This window comes from Triturus cristatus, chromosome 5_1 (genome assembly GCF_964204655.1).
Source record: "Triturus cristatus chromosome 5_1, aTriCri1.1, whole genome shotgun sequence".
NCBI lineage: Eukaryota > Metazoa > Chordata > Amphibia > Caudata > Salamandridae > Triturus > Triturus cristatus.
Window position 1 is genome coordinate 571686888 of NC_140587.1, and position 23780 is coordinate 571710667.

At 46.0% G+C, this 23780-nt stretch overlaps 1 protein-coding gene across 2 annotated transcripts in view; it reads right to left on the reverse strand.

Moving 5' to 3' along the window:
- C5_1H8orf34 (chromosome 5_1 C8orf34 homolog) overlaps window positions 1–23780 on the reverse strand; it is a 1018772-nt gene that overhangs the window by 668603 nt on the left and 326389 nt on the right. For both annotated transcript variants that reach the window (XM_085605488.1, XM_085605487.1), the window contains exon 6: window positions 54–226. In XM_085605488.1, coding sequence (XP_085461614.1) covers window positions 54–226 — 173 coding nt within the window. The remainder of the gene's footprint in view (window positions 1–53; window positions 227–23780) is intronic.

Genomic DNA, 23780 nt, shown 5'->3' on the forward strand with positions numbered 1-23780 from the left:
AAGTACATTTATGCAAAAGAAATTACAAAAGTCGCACCAAAGGCAAATCATACCTTCCAGATGGACTGCTGCCACTTTCTTCACTGTCCCACTGCTCAGTTTTATTCCGGGGAATTGGAGCTTGAAGCATTTCCGCAGCCAGGGGGTCAGCATCATTCTCATCGCGTCCAACCCACTCCCCAATCACACAGGGCCGTAAGAGGGAGGAGTTACATGCACGTGTGTCCTGAAGAAAAAATAAACAATTCTTACTTGCTACTGATCATGCGCAAATGGAAGGACAGTGCAAAATATATAATGATCATCTATGATGTATCCCAGACATACATATGTACAACTACCTGAAGCCATTATGAATAGGAACTTTATTCAGTTCAACACATGACAAAAGTGTGTCTCTTGATTTATTAGCTCTATTGAAAAGCACCAAAGACACCACCTATCTGGCAATATTTATCAATCTGTTTTTGAATCTATAGCACATGTAAGGTTTACTTTGTTTCTATGATGTAAAAGTCATTTGCATAAAAAACGCAGAACATTGGGGCATATTAACAAGCGGCAGCGATAATTATCGCTGACCGCTCTTAGAGAGAAAATTTTTATCGCTGGCTATCGCAGGAAATTATCGCCATGCTAGCGTTGTCATAACAAAGCATAGCGCAATGGCGATAATTTCCCAGCGATAGCGATGTTTTCCATGGAACATCGCTGGTTTTCCAGCGATGTTCCATGGAAAACTGTGATAACCTTGCTGATACGACCCTGTGGTCGTATCAGCATAATCCACCCCCAATGATAAGTATAGCTAAGTCTGCATTTTAGCAGACGTTAGTTTTTAGAGAAAACAGCTGTTTTCTCCAAAAACTAACGTCTGCTAAAATGCTTGGGCAGCCTTGTAAATATACCGATGTGTACATCAGCGATATTTACAAGGTTGTACTGCCCAGTGACGCCCACTTTGCATCTCATTAGAGATGCAAAGGGAGGCGTCGGGTAAAAGGGTGCTAACATGCGCTAATGCATGTTATCACCCTCTTGTAAATAGGGCGATATTTTTATCTCCGCTTTTTTGGCTTTAAAAGCCAAAAAAGCGGAGATATGGCCCTTGTAAATATGCCCCATTGTATTTTGCACACTTTCCTATTTCTCTTACACTGGCTTCTTATTTCTTTGTTTCTATGATGTAAAAGTCATTTGCATAAAAAACGCAGAACATTGGGGCATATTAACAAGCGGCAGCGATTATTATCGTTGGCCGTTCTTAGCGAGAAAAATTTTATCGCTGGCTATCACAGGACATTATCGCCATGCTAGCGTTGTATTAACAACGCATAGCGCAATGGCGATAATTTCCCAGCGATAGCGATGTTTTCCATGGAACATCACTGGTTTTCCAGCGATGTTCCATGGAAAACTGTGATAACCTTACTGATACGACCCTGTGGTCGTATCAGCATAATCCACCCCCAATGATAAGTATAGCTAAGTCTGCATTTTAGCAGACGTTAGTTTTTGGAGAAAACAGCTGTTTTCGCCAAAAACTAACGTCTGCTAAAATGCGTGGGCAGCCTTGTAAATATCGCGATGTGTACATCAGCGATATTTACAAGGTTGTACTGCCCAGTGACGCCCACTTTGCATCTCATTAGAGATGCAAAGGGAGGCGTCGGGTAAAAGGGTGCTAACATGCGCTAATGCATGTTATCACCCTCTTGTAAATAGGGCGATATTTTTATCTCCGCTTTTTTGGCTTTAAAAGCCAAATAAGCGGAGATATGCCCCATTGTATTTTGCACACTTTCCTGTTTCTCTTACACTGGCTTCTTATTTCTGGGTACGAAAAACGCACTCTGCAACATCACTTTATGAATGAATGCTAGACATAGGGGCAACATCTAATGCAAAAAAATGCAAGCAAAGAAATGAAGGGATACAAATTATCTGCGAGGCCTGTGTTTAGTCTGGATATTCACAAACTGAATACAGCGTCGTCTGAAGGTAGTGCCTTTAGAACCCGGTGAAAGCGATGCCACTATTTCATCTATAAATGTAAGCCCCTGTATTTCTTCTAGCATGTCTGAGATGTTGCTGCCTTTATATCTGCTTTTGATGGCTTTAAGGCCAGAAGGCGGTATCTACTCATCTCTTCCGCGGCCAGGCAGAGGGATCTGGGGGACAGCAAGCCCCCCCATCCCCCCCCGGTGCTCGAGCGGTTCCCGAGCCTTTCATCAGTACCGCTGCCTGCTCTTCCGCGAGCGAGCTAGTCATGCTAACGCGCTGTGAATTCCCACTCAACAAGGCTTGTTTATAAAGGGAACCATCGAAACAGACTGCTTTGGGAAAACAAAGAAAGGCTCAATGCTTGTCTTCCAGACCTAAGCCTAATGTGCATGGCCGTCATTGAGGGGTCGCCAGGGGTCACTGCTGCGACCCCTGGGATGCACCTTGTGACCCGTGGCACTGCCTTTGCAACTCCTAGCCTCAGCAGAGGCAAAATCATTGGTAGGAACAGAAGCGGCTCGTCCTTATGGACGTAGGTAGGGGCATCACTCGCCTTGCTTTTTGTCAATGTTTTATTATACCAATAGTGAATAATACATTATTTGCTATTAGTTTATAATAAAAAATGGAATACAAATAGCTGGATTATGACTCTCCCTGGCAGCTGAGGTACGTAAAAAAAAAATGCTTTTAAATGTATGTGCGCGTGCTTGCAATTTTGAATGTTTTTATGTAAGAGAGTGTATGCATGTGAATATTTGTGTATGAGCAGGCACAGCGTGTGTGTATGTGTGAGTGTGGGTATATATGTGAATGCGTGCTTATGTGTAAGCATGTATAAGTGTTAGTGAAAGTGAAGGTCAAGGGCAGTAGCGGGCAACAACATTAAAATATAGTGGGGTGTGATGCTCAAAAAAAATCATCATATATATGCTGCTGGCCACAGGGTGTGATTACAGTCTCTCTCTTTTTCTGGCGCTCTCCTCAGCGTCTAGGGGCGGAAAGGGAGGGACTTCCTCCCTTGTGCCATGCTAATCCTTCCAATCCTGGAGTGGAGATTGGTTGGAGCAGGCTAACCCAACGCTCATTTTGAAGCTGGGAGCCTGCAGCTGCAATTTGTTTCTCAGCCTCGGGATTGCAGGCTCTCAAGTGCACATAACAGATTGGCCAGCTGTAGCAGCCGGCCAATCTGACATGCGCACTGGCAGGAGGCTGAAGTAGTAGTGCAATTGCACTCATCAGCCCCGCACTCTGTCCCAGCGCTGTAGCAGCATGAGCTTGCCACACATAATAATATGGTATTTATTACCATTTTATGAATGTGTGTGCATTCTGTGCTGGGGGCAGGCGGGGTCACGCTCCTCTGCCAAAACGGAGGAGCCGCTGCTGGTCAAGGGGAATGTGAAGTCACTTTAGCTGCCCCTGGCATTTTGGTGAATTGATGTCCATGCTAATGTGATGTTGTTCCATAAAAAAGAGACTTGCTTAAAAAACAACTCTTTATAAAAACAGATCTTTCGAAACTGGGGGATTAGCAGAAAACATAGGTCTCTTGAACTCAGAATTCAAAAGGAACATATTTCGAGATTTTATTGATTAACCCTCCAAAAGTCTTGCGATACAATTGTTTATGTGTTAAAACCAAAATTGTGACATTGAATGCAGCTACGAAAAAAGCTTGAGCAGTATCCCGGGGTGCTGACATAGGAGCACAGTTCCAGCTTGAACCACTACCTTCCTGTGCAAACTGGTGTTTCTGGATCAGGAGGGACGGAAGCCCTATATCTCTTACAGTATTCAAGACTGAATGCGCAAGATTTTCCTTCTCGTTGGGCCTCTTAACCATTGGGAACAAAAGGCAAATCTGTTTAGATAATAGAGTTGGAAAACCACTAACTATATTACAATACTAATGTGAAACTTTGTGTAAATAAGATTTTCCCGAAACATCCCTCTATTCTATGCCTTGGGTCTGTGGATGATGGAGGCAGAGTAAGGAAGGAGAGCGCTGCTCCTCCTGCGCTGCCATCTGAGATCCTCACAAGATGAGCTATGGATTTGGTTCGCTGTCCTTATGGGTGAAAAAGAGGGAATTGCAGAGTCCCAAGTCTCGTTAAGTAAGATGGTGTAGAACAAGAGGCTTCTGGCAGAACTCAAGTACGGAATGAAGGTAATATGTATTTATCAACAAGCATTTGGAATGCAATAGGTCTCGCATTTACACAAGTTTAAGCTATTGGCATTGTAAATGACGATGCCTTTTATTTATGTTTTAAAAGCCAAAAAGAAAAAAAAAAGATATTGTCATTTACAACGCCAAAAGCTCAAACTTGCGTAAATGCGAGACCTATTGCAATTGCAAATGCTTGTTTTACCTAGCCATGTTGCAGGGTGCAGTACCATATGTGGCCAAAAGAGGTCCCATGGGACCTCTTTTGGCCACATATGGTACTGCACCCTGCAAAGTTGGAGTTATTGGCATTATAAATTCCAATGTTTTTTGCCTAGCCATGTTGTAAGGTGCAGTACCATATGTGGCCAAAAGAGGTCCCACGGGACCTCTTTTGGCCACATATGGTACTGCACCTTGCAGCACCATGCAAGACAGTACCGCGGTACATTCAAATAGCTATGTCCATATACAAAGTTTGTTGCTTTGATATGTGACAAAATAATTATTATATTAATTCCGGATTAGGTTCTACTCTGTGTGGAGCTGATGAAGGGAAATTAATAGAAGGTCTCATATAAATATGAGATGTGCTAGTGAGTAAAGTAACCACTGCCATCCTTACAGAACAGCTTGTGTTCTGTCTGTAAATCCTTTAAGAAAGCAGTGCTCTGAGGCTATATATCTATATCCTGCAGGAATGCGGGATTCCGTATGCCTAATCATACAGCCAGCTCGTACAGCCAGCTCAAACCACAGTGGACACACAAGCCATCATTTTGGTCTGGAGGAAACAAGTGCAAATCATCCGGGGTGGCCATTCTGATCAAGGGGAAGCATTTCATCGTGGACCAGGTCACCGAGCAAGTCAACGGCAGAGTGCTGGTCTTGGACGGCTCGTGGGCCGGTGAGGCTGTTAGGCTCATCAATGTCTATGCCCCCCAGGGAAAAATGAGCGACCAAGATGTTCAGGGTGCTCAGGATGCAACATGTGACCTCCACAACCATCCTGATGGGTGGTGACTTTAAGTGCATAGTCGAGTTGGATGGACGCACTGGGTCAGACTCTGTTTGGATGAATGTAACGTCCAGGCTGTTGGTGGAGATGTTAGGTGAGGCGTCCCTCCGGTATGTCATCCGGAGCATGGGGCCGAATGCCATGAATATTTTCCTGGAGTAGGCCGGACATATCCATGCGTTCTCGGATCTACTTCCTATTCACCCCCAACTGTAAAGCCTGGGCGAAGCTCCATGGTCGCTGTCCAATTCTCTGACCACAGAGCAGTCAGTTTCGAGGGGAAACTTTCAGGGAAGTTCCTCACCAGCCCAGGATCATGGAAACTAAACTGCTCGCTGCTGGAAAATGAGGAGTTAGTGGCGAACCTCAGAGTCGCATATGTAGAGTGGAGAGACATGAAGAACCTCTTTCTCTCCGGCAGTGAGTGGTGGGAATGGGTGAAGGACAGGTTCCGAGCTTTTTCCAGGATGCAGGCAGAGCTGCTGCATGGGAAAAGAAGAGGTCATTCAGGAAGCTCCAGAGCAAACTGCAGCAACTGTATGAACTCGAGCTCGGGGGATGGGACGTGGATGATGAACTGGAGGAAACCTGAAAAGGGCTCACTGAGCACTTCAGGGAGGAATCTAGGGAAATCATATTACGGACCACAACCGAGAACCTCGAGAAGGACGAGAAATGCAAATCGTTCTTCTTCAAGAAATTTCACTCAACCGTCACACCACTGGTAGAGCTTCAGGACTTGAGACAGCACATGTAATGAGAGTCGTAACCGACTTTTATGGAGAGCTTTACTCACCGAAGTCGTCAGAGAGTCCAGGCGGATAGTTTCCTGGAGGGCATCTTGAAGACACTGGGTCCAGAAGACAGAGAGGGCTGAATGTGCCCTTCTCCCTGGAAGAGCTGCACTTGGCCGCTACGAACTCCAAGAGAGTCAAGATGCCTGGAAATGACGGTCTCCCAGTGGAACTTTATGTCAAACTGTGGGACCTGATCGGGCCGGACTTGCTGGACCTCTACGAGGAAATGGTGGGCAAGGGCAGTATACCGCAATCCCTGCGAGAGGGTATGATAACTCTTTTGTACAAGAAGAAGGGAGAGAGAGAAGACCTCAAAAACTGAAGGCCCATCTCTCTCCTCAATGTGGACCACAAAATTCTTGTGAAGGTGATGGCCAACCGCCTAAAGAAGGTAATAGCAAAGACAGTCCACCCACACCAGACTTGTGGGATACCGGGTCGGCAAATCCTGGACAGCTTGGCCCTGGTCCGGGACACGATCGAGCATGTCAAGAGCCGTAAGGTTCCGACGGCCTTGGTCAGCCTGGATCAGGAAAAGGAGTTCAACCGCATTTCCCATGAGTTCATGGACCGGACACTAAGAGCACTGGGGCTGGGAGACTTCTTCTGTGACATGGTGACCACAATGTATAGGGATATCTCTAGCATGGTGTTGGTTAACGACTGGAAAACCAACCCCTTCCACGTCCTATCAGGTGTCAGGCAAGGCTGTCCGCTCTCCCCTCTTCTGTTAATCTGCGTTATTGAACTCCTCGCTGAATGCATCAGACAGAACAGGAACGTCAGAGGAGTGTTAGCCCCAGGAAGCAAATGAAAGGGCGAAGTGAAGTGTTCTACATGGACGACAAATCAGTCTTCTGTGTGGACAGTTCATCTGTGAGAGAACTGGAAAGGACTTGTATCACGTTTGGAAAGGCGTCAGGAGCGAAGATCAACAGCGCCAAGTCAGAAACCCTACTCTTCGGACACTGGACCCCCACCCGAGACTCACTTCCATTCCCCATCATGCAGGACTTCCTGAAGATCCTGGGAGTCTGGTTCGATGGAGAACTTGCAGCCGAGAAGATATGGGAAATGAGACTGGCGATGACAAGGCAGAAGCTGGAACTCTGAGGCCTCCGGAAGCTGGTGATCGAAAGGAAGTCTTTGGTCCTGCGGAACGAGACCCTGACAGTGCTCCAGTATGACACCCAAGTGTGGCCTTTGCAGTCCCGCATGGCCAGGGCCATCATGAGAATGATCTTCTACTTCATCTGGAGATAACAGATGGACAGGATGACGAGGGTGGTGATGTTCAAGACCCACGATAAGGGAGGCAAGGGAGTGCCAGACATCCCCACCATCCTATGGGGAATCTTCATGTGCCACTGCGTGAGGAACACCCTGAGGACCAAAGACGAGAGCCACGTCGGCTTTCTGATGGCACGATTCTTCCTGTTGCCAACGTGGAGGCACCTCGGATGGGCAGAGTGGGTGAGCGCTGTCCTATACAACTGGGAGACCCTGTGGTTCTACAACAAAGTGGAGAAGTTTGTGAAGGAGTTCGGACTGGAGGCTGCCGCCCCCGCCACATGGACCCGAAGCTTGTACAACGCCAGATACGAGCAAAGGACATCAGCGAACCGATCGGCGCCCTCCCCTCTGCCACAGCAGACCATGTGTGGGGAAACATCGCATCCAAGAGCCTGATCAACCAGCACAAAGACATCACCTGGATGGCCATCCAAGGAGGAATTCCCGTAACCTTTCATGCACACATGAGGACTCAACAGATACACGTTCTGCCCGAGAGGGTGCACCGCGAACAACACAACGTACCATCTCTTCTGGGAGTGTGCGTATGCACAGGACCTACTGAAGGCTCTTAGCATGGAGCTTAGGGCCTGGATACCTATGCCCTGCATCACCGCGTACTCTGTTATGTATGGTTTGTTCCCAGGGACACACGCATTGGGTGACCTCCAGAACTGCTGGCAGCTCCTGTGCTGTTTTAAAGATGTGCTTCTATCTTCCAGAAACTGCCTGGTAGTAGGGAAGAAGGAGACATCGATCCTGGCATGACATGAGATGATCCACAGCCTCCTGCGCGACTACACTGCACTTGACGAATCAGATGAAGACAGTGACGCCGAAACCTGAGGACCCAAAGGAGTCCCCTTGTACCCTCACACGGGGGGCCCTGAAAGGCACAGGCAATAAAGAAGACAACGACAGCTGAGGACCCAAGGAGTCCCCCAGCGCTTACCTGGAGGGGGGGGCAGAGGAGCCACTAACCTGTTTTGTCCTTTTTTCCCCATGCTCAGGAACCGGTCGGTGACAGGGGAGAGGAGAAGGCGGATGAAGACAGGTGGAGTAAATGTAGTTATTTTCTGTATGTATTTGACTAATAGGACCTTTTCCTTCACCGGTGAAAGGTCAATGGGATAGCTTGTGCACTTGTTGTCAAGTTTGTTACTAATGACTTACGATTAAAATAGGGCTTTGCGGAAAGTGACGATTGATGTATCTGAACCAGAAACGAGGCCCTAACAAGGGTTAGGAAAAAGAAAGTGCTCTGAGGCTGTAATTAAAACTTAGGGTGTAACAACACATGTACCAGGGCGTCCTGTCTGTAAACCCTTTAAGAAAGCAGTGTTCTGAGGCTGTAATTAAAACTTAGAGAGTAACAACACATGTACCAGGAAGCGTTCTTATGGGAGGTTACAAGAAGAGACAAGGTGGTTACTAAGGAGGGACTACTAAGCCTATTGACCAATGAAAAGCCACCATTTACAAAGGACAGGGACCGAAACCAATTAAAAAGCTGGGTGGGAGGTGGGTTGAGCTTTATGCACATATCCTGAATACAGCATCTCTCAAAGAGACAGCACAAGCGCTGCCTAGGTGAGACCTAAAAAGGGTTCAGGCAGTATCTTAACATTAGCCCCACAGCCTGTGTGGTGTGAGGAGGTACGAGCTCCAGGGGGTTCCCTTTGGCACACTGCAGGGACGGCGGACCCCTGGCATGAGAGCTCTTGACGCGGTCAGGAAGGGACCCTCTATGTACATTTCAGGGGGCCCGCAAGATTCGTTACGCCCCTGAGTTCAGATGGTACAACACCAAAGAGAACAGCTTCAAGGTGCAACATTTGCTGCTGTTCATGATTTTGTCCCAGAAACTTTTCTTAAAAATTCCTTTATTCAAATCAGTCCATTTTTACTCTACAGATATGTTGATATCAGTGGACTAGAGTTTTTTCACGTCAATTGGTCAAGAATATTTTGTCCCTTTAGGGGTTCCACTTCTGTATATTGCGGCGCATTATGTAATTGTTTCTTGCAAGGTAGAATGGCACGAGATATAGCGAAATTAAGTATACGTAGTGCAGTCCTGCAAAGGTCGGGAGCCGAAAAGTTTTTAATCTCTTCTCAAATACCCCTAAGCAAAATAAGGTGGAGACTTCTTTTAAGGTTTCTAGAATATATCCTCCCCACTGAGCAGGGTCGGACTGGCTGTACCAGACATCAGGCTATTTCCTGGGAAGCTGGAAGGGTGGGGGCCAGTTCTGCATTTTTGATGGCTGGTTTTGTTACTGAGGGCCGGTTTTGTAGTGGTGCTGCAAAGCATCCCCCCACCCTGGTGGGGGGCAATTGCCAGGGCTGTTTAGGGTTTCGAGTCCAACCCTGCCATGGAGCTATAGATTTGGCAGTATTGACAGGAAAGAAAGTCCTCAAAGAAAAAAAGTGACCAAAAGAACTACTATAAGAGAGACAAATGTAAGAAAAAAATATTTTTTTACAATACATTGTTTAAAGATTTGTTTACATTTATTTACATTATTAGGTCAAATGTGCAGCTTAAGGGATGGGCGGAATCTGTGAACAACTGCACTATAAGCTTTCATTTTGTCATCCAGAAAATCTAGAGCTGTCACGTTATTAGGACATCATCCCACATCATGCCTGATAATACAAGCCAAGAAGAACCTCTATCCTATTAATAGCATGAATCACCCATCTAAATGCCCCCTCTCTTAGACTGTGGGTGCTCCAGAAAGTGGTCTCTTGCATCCCCCACACACAGAAAGGTAGAAATACTAATTAAGATGGGCCTCCAACACAGCAGGCAGAGTGCTACCAGTTCTCATCTGTTCATAGAGATAGCCACACTCTCCCATAGTACATCTACATATCATTGTCTTGGAGGTTGGTGTGGTCAAAGGCTGGTGGTGGTAGGCCTCTCCGGCAGCCTGGCTTCTGAACCAAATCATCTGAATAGATCAGAAAGAGAAATAACCCTCCTACAACTAGATTAAAATATTTGCCCCATGTCTAGCACAACCCATGTATATCTGATAGGCACACCTGACTGTCAGACATGATGGGGCCCATTGATACTGTTAAGACACATATGGCCTGATTGCAAGGTGGTCGCTGTATTCCGACCTGTGCATAAACACCTGTTTACAGACAGGTCGGAATTACAGTTAGTTAGTAGGTATTTAATGCATCTAATAATTATCAAATGCAATAAACCATCGCTACATTTTGGCAGGTCTGACCTACCGATATTGAACAGGGAGAAAGCATACAGTATTTGCCATACCATGAAGATTTTGGTGGGTTGAACACCGAATTTTGCATATTATCCCCCCCAACTCATAATAGGTGGTATTTGTTGCACTCAATAAATAATGAACTCCTTGTTATCATTATTTATCAGGTGCAATAAATATTGCCCAGACTCGGAATCTGAGCCACAGACTTGTTTCTCGTGCTTCATTTTTCTACATGGTAGGACCTAGGAGGGCAAGAAAGGAAAATGTTACTTACCCTGTAAGCAGCTGTTTGTGGCATGTAGTGCTGTAGATTTAAATGCTCTGCATACTCTTGCCATCTAGTGTTGAGCTAGACTCGTAGAACATGTTTTTTTCGAAGAAGTCTTTCGAGACAAGAGGTATAGTGAATGCTCCTAATAGTGGTAAGGTGCATGAGCATCAGCTGCATTGTTAGATTCATTTTCCCACATGATGGGAAATGATGAAATGAAGCAAAAGGAAACAGATAAGATGGCCATGCAAAAAGTAAGAAAGAGAGGGCATCCGCAACTACCTAAGCCTTCAATGGAGGAAGAGTCAGCACATCTACAGTACTGCATGCCACAAACAGATGCTTACAGGGTAAACAGTATTGTTTGTTCGTTGCATGTGTAGCTGAAGATGCACATGCTCTGCATGGACTGAAAAGCAGTTGGGCCCTAAGTGGTGGCTATCCCGAGAATGTTGCGGAGACCTGGAAAAGTGTGGCAGGACAGCCTGGCCAATGTTAGTTTTTTGGCGAGCTATAACATCCACACAGTAATGCTTGGTGAAAGTGTGTGGAGTGGACCAGGTAGCAGCTTTACATATTATAGTTAGTTTGCTAAACTAGAACTGGAAAATGTCTGTATTTTTGTTCAAAACACTACATTATCACTGACATTGTCCTCTAAATATGATGTCCCTTTAACCTTTGTTTTGCCAAAGATGGCAACACTGATAGCCTGAGGAAAAGAAGGGAAGTCCTTTGGATATATACCCTTCAGACAGTTACTTCTGGTCTGAATGAACTCCTTCCATGAGAAAATGCAATCATGTAGATACGTTCCTGAGGTTTCCTGTTTTCTTTTCCTGTTCGGGACCCTTGATCCTGTGTCCATTTTAACTGATAGGTCGGCCTGGTTGTGTACCAATGGGTGCATAGACCCTCTTCATGTAGATTTGCCCTGGTACTTCCATCTTGGTGACCCTCCTAGTTAGGAGTTTCTTGTATCCTGTCTTCCTATTTACTGTTTGTAGATCACCCTTTGGGGACTACTTCCTTCCTTTTGAATCCTCTCATGTAGACCTTTCTAGTCTTGTCGAGGGTCAGCATTGCAGTCACTATGGTTCCCTTACCATTTTGATGCTATATCATTTTCTCTTATTTCTTCTCTTCTTCTTCTTTCGCAAGGGGGAGACTTGAAATGTGATTTTCTGGGCCGTTGGCCCCTCTTTTAACCTCCCCCTTGCCTTCCTTGCTGGCCCCCTGATTGGGGGGGGGGGGGGTGGAGCTTCCTTTGTTTGCAGGCCTATCCATGCCCTCCCCAGCCTAGCCGGGTTTCTTAATTGCGGGGGCGCGGGGGGTCCCGCCGCCAGCCGGCGTTCTACCCAGGCCTCCATCGGGTCCGGCTTTGCCTTCCCCGACCGGGGTCCTAACATGGCGGCCGTTTTCGCCGCCTTATCTCTTATTCCGGACCAACCCACTTTATCGCTTTGCAGAGCGATCCAGTTTCTCAGTCTCATTCATAACCACACCGATCAGGATGTTTTAGATGTGGTGTTAATGTCTATTCATTTCATCTTTCTTTTCACGAGTCTTCTTGGCTTTATTACCGCATTCAATTCTACCCCTAATATGGCGGCCAAACCCGCCACCTGGTTGTCTCTGTACCTAGTCCATTCTTCATTTACCAAGTCAGGTGTTCTGCATTCTCCCTTTGAGGAGCGCACGTGTTTGAGCTACTTAAGCTCATCGTGTATCAAGCCGGAGTACTGGTGCGTGCCGCTATTGTGCCGGTATGATCCGTCGGCTGGCTCGTGAGGGTATTTCTCAGGTGGGTAAGTTTCACTTGGTCATTCTGTAGCCCATATACTCATTCTGTTGTCACTCTCTGTGAAAGGCATCTCTTCATAGCGTTTATTCCCCGCCACAGATATTGTCTTTTGCTTAGCTGTTCCCTTTTAATGGCGTTCCAATTACTTGCTTTGAAGCAATCTTCATCTTTACAGCGTCCTCTTTCTAGGTAAGCCTTCTTATCTCTTAGGTGCTGTGCATTTTAGCTGCAGTGGCTTGGTTCTACTTTGAGCATAAGATCATGTTTTTTTGCAGAATCTGCTATTATCAGCATCTACTTGTTTTCCTGTGGGACTCATTGTCAGACCCCTGAGCTCTGTCTTGTTATATCCAGCATTGAGATATTTGGGTAGGTTTCTGTTATGAGGTCTGTTACCCTGGAACTTCCGGTTTCGATTGTGGTTAATTAATAGGGCATGTTTCTCCCTAGTTTCTTTAGATATCCTGTGGTCATCGCAGTATTTATTTTATGAATGTGGACCCCTTATCCCATGGGCCATTATCCTTGCTGCGCAATAGGTTTTTATTTTTTATCTTCTTTGGATTTTTTTATTTCACGGTAGCCGGGTGTACTGGCCTTTCATGTGTTTTTCTTCTCCTACTTTTGGGTATCACTTGCTCTTTTTAATTTCTTGTGCACTCCCTGTTCTAACTCATTTATAGCATGCTGACACCGGGTTTAGTCTGGCTCCACGTTGCCCATGTTTTTTAATAATTTCTCTCTGTCATAATTTTTGTTCCCAGACCAGTGACATGTGAGCACCCTGTATAGTCAGGCCATCTATACATGTATAGAAGATAATAGATAACAAACGCACTCAAATTTGTAAGATGTGTAATGTTGTACCGGTAGGTGGTGCTAGTGAGTTGATCCTCCTGAGAGAAAGGATAAGTATGAAATAATGAAAGAGCTATCATCCGTAGAGGGACGTCCCCCTTTAGCACTCCAAAATACTATTTGTACGTTTGATTAACTTTCATAACAAGTTTTGTTGCTTGAATATGAATAAAGTTTTATTCACTTTAAACCTTAGCTTGTTTTTTCATTTTCTTCAAAACAGATCAAGTTCATTTTTCTGTAATCAATGCATGATTGTTATGATTCACACATTATTCTCATCTTCCAAAACTTTGGATGTGTTTACAATTAACCCTTAGCCCAATGCATTTCGGGCCGTAGCCCTTCTTCAGAGGCAGTCTTTCTGAAAATAAACATTGAAACAATGTATTTGTCAGTCAAGGCACTGAATTAATCCCGTTATAATCAATTAAATGTATCATTGTGGTGCTGGTTATTAATAATAAATCAAGTGCGCCGTGAAGAGAAATAGAACATGGCTTAAAAACATGTGACCAAGTGTTCGAGGTGAAAAGCTTAGTGAAGGCAAAGAAAACCATGTCTGTTCTAAGAAATCAATCAATCAATCAATCAATCAATCAATCAATCAATCAGGGTACTTGTAAAGCGCGCTACTTACCCGTGAGGGTCTCAAGGCGCTGGGGGGGGGGGGGGGGCGGGGGCGATGCCGCTACTGCTCGAAGAGCCAGGTCTTGAGGAGTCTTCTGAAGGCGAGTAGGTCTTGGGTCTGTCATAGGTGGGTTGGGAGGGTGTTCCAGGTCTTGGCGGCGAGGTAGGAGAAGGATTTGCCACCGGCGGTCGTACGTTGGATGCGGGGGACAGCTGCGAGGGCGAGGCTGGCGGAGTGGAGCTGGCGGGTGGGGGTGTATAAGCTGAGTCTGCTGTTCAGGTAGGCTGGTCCGGCGTTGTGGAGTGCTTTGTGTGCGTGGGTGAGGAGCTTGAAGGTGATCCTATTGTCGATGGGGAGCCAGTGCAGGTCTCTCAGGAGGGGGGTGATGTGGCTGCGGCAGGGGGCATCGACGATCAGTCAGGCGGAGGCGTTTTGGATGCGTTGCAGCCGCCGTTGGTGTTTGGCTGGGATTCCTGCGTAGAGTGCGTTGCCGTAGTCCAGTCTGCTGCTGACGAGGGCCTGAGTCACTGTTCTTCTTGTTTCAGTTGGGATCCACTTGTAGAGCCGGCGGAGCGTGCGTAGGGTGTTGTAGCAGGAGGAGGAGACGGCTTTGACCTGCTTGGACATGGAGAGGGAGGAGTCGAGGATGAATCCTAGGTTGCGTGCGTGGTCGGTGGGTGTCGGTGCTGTCCCCAGAGCGGTCGGCCACCAGGAGTCGTCCCAGGCTAAGGGGGTGGGTCCGAGGATGATGACCTCTGTCTTGTCCGAGTTCAGTTTCAGACGGCTGCTCCTCATCCAGTCGGCGATTGCCTTCATACCCTCATGAATGTTGGTTTTGGCGGTGTGAGGGTCCTTGGTGAGGGAGAGGATAAGCTGGGTGTCGTCGGCATAGGAGATGATGTTGAGGTTGTGGTGGCAGGCCACTTGTGAGAGGGGGGCCATGTAGATGTTGAACAGCGTCGGGCTGAGCCCTGGGGGATGCCGCAGATGATGTCGGTGGCTTCTGACCGGAAAGGTGGGAGGCGGATGCTCTGGGTTCTGCCGGAGAGGAAGGACATGGTCCAGTCAAGGGCCTTCTCTTGGATTCCGGCTTCTTGGAGGCCTGTCTTTAGGGTGCGGTGGCAGACCGTGTCGAATGCAGCTGACAGGTCCAGGAGGATGAGGGCTGATGTTTCGCCATTGTCCAGTTGGCGTCTGATGTCGTCTGTGGCGGCGATGAGGGCTGTCTCGGTGCTGTGGTTTCGTCTGAATCCGGATTGGGACGGATCCAGGATGTTGTTGTCTTCGAGGTGGCGGGCCAGTTGAATGTTGACGATTTTCTCGATGACCTTCACCGGGAACGGGAGCAGGGAGATGGGTCGGAAGTTCCTGAGGTCCTTGGGGTCCGCCTTGGACTTTTTGAGGAGGGCGTTGATATTGGCGTGCTTCCAGCTTTCCGGAAATGTCGCTGTTTCGAAGGAGATGTTGATGACCTTCCGTAGTTGGGGTGCGATGGCCGCGTCTGCTTTGTTGAATGCATGGTGTGGGCATGGGTCTGACGGAGATCCTGAGTGGATGGAGTTCATGATCTTGCGTGTCTCGTCGTCGTTGGTGTTGGCCCAGGAGGTCAGGCAGTTGGCGCTGTTGGTGATCGCGGGGGAGGTGGAGTCGTGCATCGTCGGTGCGGTCGTGGTGTTGAAGCTGTCGTGGATGTCAGCGATCTTGCGGTGGAAGAAGATGGCCAGTGAGTCGCATAGTTCTTGTGAGGGCGGGATGTCATTGGCGCTGGCATTGGGATTGGAGAGTTCTTTTACGACGCGGAAGAGCTCGTTGCTGTCATGTGCGTTGTTATCCAGGCGGTGTTTGAAGGAGGATCTCTTGGCTAGTCTGATGAGTTGGTGATGTCTGCGGGTGGCGTTATTGTGGGCTGCGTGATTTTCTGGCGTTCGTTTGTGGAGCCATTTCTTCTCCAGCTTACAGCAGGCGCGTTTGGAGGTCAGGAGCTCGTAGGTGAACCAGGTGGCTCTCTTGCTGGTGTGGCTGTTGGAGGGTCTCTTGAGTGGGGCGAGGGTGTTGGCGCAGTCGTCGATCCACTGTCTGAGGTTGCGGGCTGCGGCGTCAGGGCAGGTGGGGTTGATAGGTGTGTTCTGGGCGAGGGTGGTGGTCAGCTGGTCTTCGGTGACTTCCAGCAGTGGCGAGGCAGCTGTTGGGTGCGATGGTGCGTGGTTGGTTTTTTGAAGGTGAAGTGGATGCAGCGGTGGTCGGTCCAGTGGGGTTCGGAGGTGTGGTCGAAGGCGACGTGGGTGCTTGTGGAGAAGACGGCATCCAGCGTGTGGCCTGCGGCATGGGTGTGTGCGGTGACGAGTTGTCTGAGGCCGAGGTTGGCGAGGTGTTCGATCAGAGTGGCGGAGTTGGCGTCGTTGTTGTTCTCGAGGTGGAAATTCAGGTCCCCGAGGAGGATGTAGTCCATGGAGGCGAGTGCGTGGGTGCTGGCGAGGTCGGCGATGGAGTCGCTGAACTGAGCACGGGGTCCGGGGGGTCTGTAGATGAGTGTTCCTCTGAGGGTGGTGTTGGGGTCGGTGTGGATCCGGAAGTGCAGGTGTTCGGCGGGGTTGAGGGTGTCGTCTGCGTGGGTGGTGACCTTGAGGGTGGACTTGTAGACAATGGCTATTCCTCCTCCGATTCCGTTGGTGCGGTCCCTGCGGGTGATCTTGTAGCCGTCCGGGATGGCTATGGCGATGTCGGGTGCCGAGGAGTCGTTCCACCAGGTCTCGGTGAGGAAGACCACGTCCGGGTCGGAGGTGTCGAGCAGGTCCCAGAGCTCGACGGCGTGTTTGCGTGCGGAGCAGGTGTTGAGCAGGATGCAGTGGAGGTTGTTGGGTCTAGTCCTTGGAGGTTTGGTGGCTCTGTCACAGGTGAAGCTGCAGGTGCGGCAGGCGAAGGGACCGTGGGTCCGTTTCGGGGCAGCCTGGAAGCAGGTGTTGTTTCAGCCAGCGTCAAGTGCGTGGAGGGAGTCGGCATCATACCTGAGTCCGGTGTTGTGGCGAGCGTGGGGTCCAGGGGTTCTGGCGCTGGGCGTGGTCCGGGCACGGACGGGCGCAGACGGGCTTGCCTTTGGCGCACCTTCGGCACGCCAGCGGCACGCCCGCTGCGCGGCCTCCATAAGAGCAGTAGAGGGAGGGAGGAGCAGCTGGGAGGCGGGAGTGGGGTGGCCAATGGGATGTACGGAGAGCGGGGCCGCAGGGGAGCAGCGGTGGGAAACTGAGATGGGAGAGCGGGAGGCAGGCGAGGGGAGCGGGAACCAGGCAACAGGGAAAGGAATTAGGGACAGGGATCAGGACTCAGGGACAGGGCAAGAAACAGGGCAACAGGCAGGAAACGGAAAATGGAAAGCGGAGCTAAATCGAACCAGCGGCACACAGAGGGGCAGCGCAGTGGCTGGGGAGCGACCTAGCGAGGCAAGGTCCGCTCTCCTTGCCGCTGCGCGGCCTCCATAAGAGGGGTAGAGGGAGGAAGGAGCAGCTGGGAGGTGGAAGTGGGGTGGCCAATGGGATGTTCGGGGGGCGGGCCGCAGGGAAGCAGCAGTGGGAAACTGAGAAGGGAGAGCGGGAGGCGGGCGAGGGGAGTGGGAACCAGGCAACAGGGAAAGGAATTAGGGACAGGGATCAGGACTCGGGGACAGGGCAAGAAACAGGGCAACAGGCAGGAAACAGAAATGGAAAGCGGAGCTAAATTGAACCAGCGGCACACAGAGGGGCAGCGCAGTGGTTAGGGAGCGACCTAGCGAGGCGCAAGGCAAATGAAATGTGTGTCCTAGTAAAGGAAAACGTGTGTGACTAAGGCTCAAGTAAAGAAATGTTCATGCCCAGAAGGTGGACAGCGTAAAAAAAGTGTTCAATGTAGCCGCAGTAGGCGGTTTACTTACTGCGCGTATGTCAATTGTAGAAGATGACTGTGCAATCGTAGAAAAAACCTGTACTGTAAGATATTATGTGTTTGTTTGTAACTGTATCATCGTACTCTGTGTGTCGGTGCTCACCTATTGAACACTAACAGGCACATGCATCATCATAGGGTTTTGCGATTCCTTAATAGCGATTATTAAGGAATCGCAATTAAGGAATAGCAAAACCCTATGCATGTAGGAATCGCTAAAGAAATAGCGATTCCCACAAATTCCTTAATTGCGACTAGCAAATTGCGAGTCGCAATTAAGGAATGTCTTCCCATTCATTCCTATGGGCCTCCGGCCCATAGGAATGAATTGGAGATTGCGGGAGCAATTTGCGAGTACCAGTAGGTACTCGCAAATTGCTCCCGCAATTTCGATGGTGCAAGGGTGTCAAAATGACACCCTATTGCACCCATGTATGTTCACTCTGCACAAATGTTGCATACACACATGCTCTAAGGGCATGTGTGTGGGCAACATGAAACTTAGAAAAATGCAAATAAGTGCATTTTTCTAAATTATCGCAAATTACCATGAGGTCCAGCCTCATGGTAATTTGCTCACGCTAATAGCGAAATCGCTATTTTTTAAACTGTAATGCATTGCATTTAAGGAATCTCAATTAGGGATTCCTTAAATGCAATCGCTATTTAAGGAATCGCTATTTTGAGATTCCTTAAATAGCGAGTTTTGCATTTGGGATGATGCATCCCAAATGCAAAAATACCGGTCGCAAAGGTTTGCGACCGGTTTTGTGCTTGATGCATGTGCCTGTAAGCATTTTACTGTGTGGATTTCCAATATTGTTTATATGATGTATATGCATATTTGATAAGGTAAAAAAGATAAAAAAATTGCTGAATATATATATATTTGTATTTTTCGTAAAATAAAATTTGAAAATCATTAGTCGGGTGCATTGTATTCTGTATATTATGAACATAATGAATTATGTTTTTTGGAGAAGTTTTCTGTTCTCATTGTATATACATGTATATGTACACAATAAGAGTTACATATCCAAATACACATTATCATACAGGGACTGATTCACAGAACTAATCTGAGATAAAATCCTAAACTTACTACTTTTGGAATTAACAGAAGGCATTTAGAAGCAGTTAGGAGTCCTAATTTTACTACTACTAAATGCCTTCTGTGAATACCAAAAGTAGTAAGTTTAAGATTTTATCTCAGTTTAGTAGTAGTAAAGTTAGGAGTCCTAACTTTAGTACTACTAAATGCCTTCTGTGAATACCAAAGGTAGTTAGCTTAGGATTTTATCTCAGATCAGTTCTGTGAATCGGCCCGTAGTGTATGCATTTCTCTTTTTTTCCCTCCATTATATATATATATATATATATCACCAAAAAGTAGTGAGGCCCTTTGCTGCAAAAGCCGTTTATTTTCAGGTACAGCAGCGCCTTTTACATCTCCATCCCATCTTCTAACGTTTCGGCTAACTGCCTTGCTCACAGAAGGAAATGAAATAACTTGCAGGTGTGCTGTGGCGCGCTTTTTCAAAATACACCACGTGACTGAATTAAACAACTACAAGCCCCAAAATGCATTGTGTGAATGTCTCGTAATTCAAACAGGAAATCCTCTGAAAATATAAGCCTGGATGGTACTTATCTTATAGACACAAGCACTGATCTTAGTTCGGGAAATGCTGAAATCAGTCAGGTGAGTAGAACCAGTGTTTCAATGCTGTTAAAATACGGACTTGAAAACAATCACCACTTGCAGCATGTTCATAGCAGGAAATAATCCTGAAAGAATCTCTTCCTCACGCCATCCTTTTTGCACCATTGAGGGCAGAATTGACAAAATGGTGGGAAAAGAAATCCTTTGAGAAATATCATGATGTGGGTAGGGTGCCTTGAGGAATGCGCATTATCTTGGCATATTGGCCCCTAGTTTAGAAAATTCCCAAAGAATGGGCAGAGAGCAACTTAGAAGCATCTATGAGACTGGTACTAATCCTAATTAAGTATGAGGGGATTGATCATGTAAGCATACTGAAGGAAATTGAACGCATCAATGTCCTTTTGGATGAATGTGACCAAAAGGAATTGATCTTAACAAGTCGTAAAGATGTAGCTGAATGTCTCAAAAAACAAGAGGAAGTTATTAAAACAAGAAAAGCTTTCAAATTTGCTAGGGACAAAGTGGATTACAAAACGGTGCAAGTATTTACTTTCTCAAGAAAATTTGATACCATCAAGAAGCAACATCTCACTAATTCTAATTTTGTGGGCCAGAATACCGGAATCAACACCCACACAGCTGATGATACATCCACCTCTGATCTAAGCTCTGTTCCAAATTAAACAGATTCGTAGGATGGTAGAGAAATTTTGAACATTAGGGATAAAGACCTGGTGAATCTAACACTGGCAGAGGAACTGGATTTTTTATGGTGGGATCGCAGGCAAACACTGTGGCCACGCAATTCAGAATTCAATCAAGGCAGAGAAGGAATTAAAGAAGACGGGCAAGGAGAAAGCTCAAAAACCACAACAAACAAGCAGTAACAAGGCAAAAAGTAGAGAAGAAAGTAAATGCAACTGAAAATACAGTCATCAATTTGACAGAAAATACAGTCATCAATTTAACAGACATTCAGTGAAGTAAGGCGGAGAATCACCTGCTTTTATTTGACCTGACGTATTGTCCTGAAAGCAACTTTAATTACAACCAAACAAGAATTGATGTGTTCAAGTTTATTAGGAAATTGAAGTTTGCAAAATACTCAAAATGAAAATGTGACTGGTCAACCTATCAGAGAAAATGAGGAAGGGGCCAACCATACAGCAGCCTCTACCCACGAGTGATAATTACAGCAGGCATAAACTCATCAGGAACCATTAAGAGCCCCTTTAGACCTGTGTCGACCTTTATGCCAATGATCCCCAGGGATGCGGTAGATATCTTTAATGATCGGGTAGTGGAGGAAATCAAGAAACTTAATCGGAAGTCCAGTCAAACAAAGAGGACATTTAAATACAAAGAGAGACAATACAACAATTTGATGCAGATACTGTGTAACAACAATGAAGTAATCATCAACAAATCTGATAAGGGTGGTAATGTGGTTCTATGGTCCAAAGCAGAATATCTCAAGGAAGCTTTTAGACACCTTGATGATGCACAGCGTTATAGGAAATCATCTATGCAACACATTAGAGCTGTGAAATCTGCTTTGAAAGAAGACAGCTCCAAATGGAAGCATGAAGGACTAATCTCAAAGGAGGAATTTCAGTTTTTAAATTATGAATTTCCTGCACTACCTGTGATTGATTTCATCCCCAAAGTACACAAGGGTTTATCTCCGGTGCCAGGTTGTCCAATTATCCACCTGCTATGCGTGTTAACATGTGGGCTGGTGGGAGGAACAGTTCCTCAGGGTGAACCACAGCATTGAATAGGAAAATCATGTGGTGGGCTGGTGATGATTTATTGATGATATTTGTGTCATTTGGGGGGACTGAGGAGAGTGCCACATCATTTGTTAAATTCATCAATGTGAACACTATGAACCTAGAATTCACTGCACAGATAAACAGGAATGTCATTGAATTCCTGGGTGTTCAAGTGTATGTTAAGAATGGTAGACTAGAGTCTAGGCTGCATTTCAAAAGCACAGCGGGGGAATTCAATTCTTCACGCATCTAGCTTCCACCCAAAACATTTAATTAAAAGTATCCCACATGGAGAGATCCTGAGACAGTGTAAGATCTGCAGCTCGGAGAAAGATTTGGCAATATGTCAAGAAGAAGCTATTGAAAGACTTCTTGAGTAGGGATACAATTTTGACATCATCAAACAAGCTAGAATTAAGTCTAATGAGAGACTTAGAGAAACCATCCTATTTCAGACCTCCACCTGTGCACACCACAAACTAGATAGTGATCTTATTGAAAGTGATGATGTTCACAACATCAGATTGATTACCACCTTCAGCCCACAAGAGACACAGATCAGTTCCATCATTGACAAACAATGACCCATTGTCATACAGATATTACATTAGGTCAAGTTCTCCCTAAAACACCTACCTTAACCTTTAGGTGAGCTCCATCTATGAGGAATACACTAGTTAATAGTATCCCTGAAGCAGTGAAGAATACAAAATTGTTGTCCCTGCAAAAAGGGTTTTTTAAATGTAGCTCATGTCGGGCTTGCTAATTTGGGATCAACATCACCAGCTACGAGTCAACCATCAGTGTGAAACCTATTGATATCAAGGGCCATTACAACTGTAGGTCAGACTTTGCTGTGTGTGTTCTTGAATGCGTATGTGGCCTACGCTTTGTGGGCAGTACAAAACAACAAGTACATACCCGACTTTTACAACATCTCAGGGCTATAGTGAATTCAGATCCTACATATCCGGTGGCATGCCACTTCAAACTGGTATACAACAATAACTTAAACAGTTTGAAATATTACGTAAGAGGGGCCATATCAGTGTTGAGGAGAGGTAACAGGGAGAAGCTGTTACAGCAGCTTGAGTCCAAGTGCATAATGGAACTGGATTCTAAGATACCAAATGGGCTGAACACCAGTGAGAATCTGCATAATTTCTTTGACTCCATTGATATTGGGTAATTATGATGTCTGAATATGTCTGTAGCAAAATTAGTCACTATATATACTCCAGTGCACTTTAAATTCATTGATGCAGTAAGTCATTGAGGCTTTATGCAGAATTGAATTTGGGGTTGCTGTTAGTTTAACGTCTGCGTGATCAAAGCATAAGCCACTTTATAGAACAAAGACACTTTAATATTTAGAGTGGCAGAGGATAGTTTGGAACCAATGATGAAATTATGATATGGCTTTGTTGCTATATAACTTCCCTATTGTAAATAGTTTTAGCAACTTAAAACATTTGGCACCTTAGGCAATTTTCATTTTATGTAGTAAGTAATTGGCAACAACATTTAAGGTTCCTGCCATGAACGATGGATTCCTATACCCCACTTACTTTTTAATATGTGTATTTTTCTTGAAAACAATGTTTATCAGTCAGAATAACTCAACAATATTGACATTACTAATTTATGCATGAAGTAATTTATCTATTTATGATATTTTTTTAGTCTTTCATATATCAGGGAACATATGAGTGCAACTATAATGATATGCATATTTAGTATATAATTTAATGTTTTCTATAATATCCAGTGAAGAATATGATAAAATGATGTTGTTTGGTCGTTTATAATTAAGGATTGTGGGCAAAAAATAAATAATAATGATGCCGTGTTCCATCAAATTGAGAATATTCTCCACTAATGAATATACATATAGAGTATCATAGTGAGTAATAAGCATGGCCTATTACTTAGCTATAATACAAACTGAACCCCTATATTTCAATGTTTGGAGGGAGAACATGAGTGACATCTCATATACACAATAATATTACATATGGGAATGATTTGTTTCAGCAGAGAGAGAGTAAACTGATGTTTTTGCAGTCTGATGCCAATGTATATTGTGTGTTAATCATGTAGTTATTTGGGTTTTAAGCAACACTGTGATCCGCAGAGCGTTCATGTGATCATGGCTGCTTGAGTGCGGCCAAAACGCGTCAGGGACATGCACATGCATAGAAGAGAAAATATAATAAATTAATAACTTTCGCACCATTGAGGAGTCCGTGCCTGCTTCTTGGTTGAAGTTACAATGAAGGATTGACTTTCCTATATATAAATATTACCTACTGGCGGTCGCCAGTAGGTAGTTA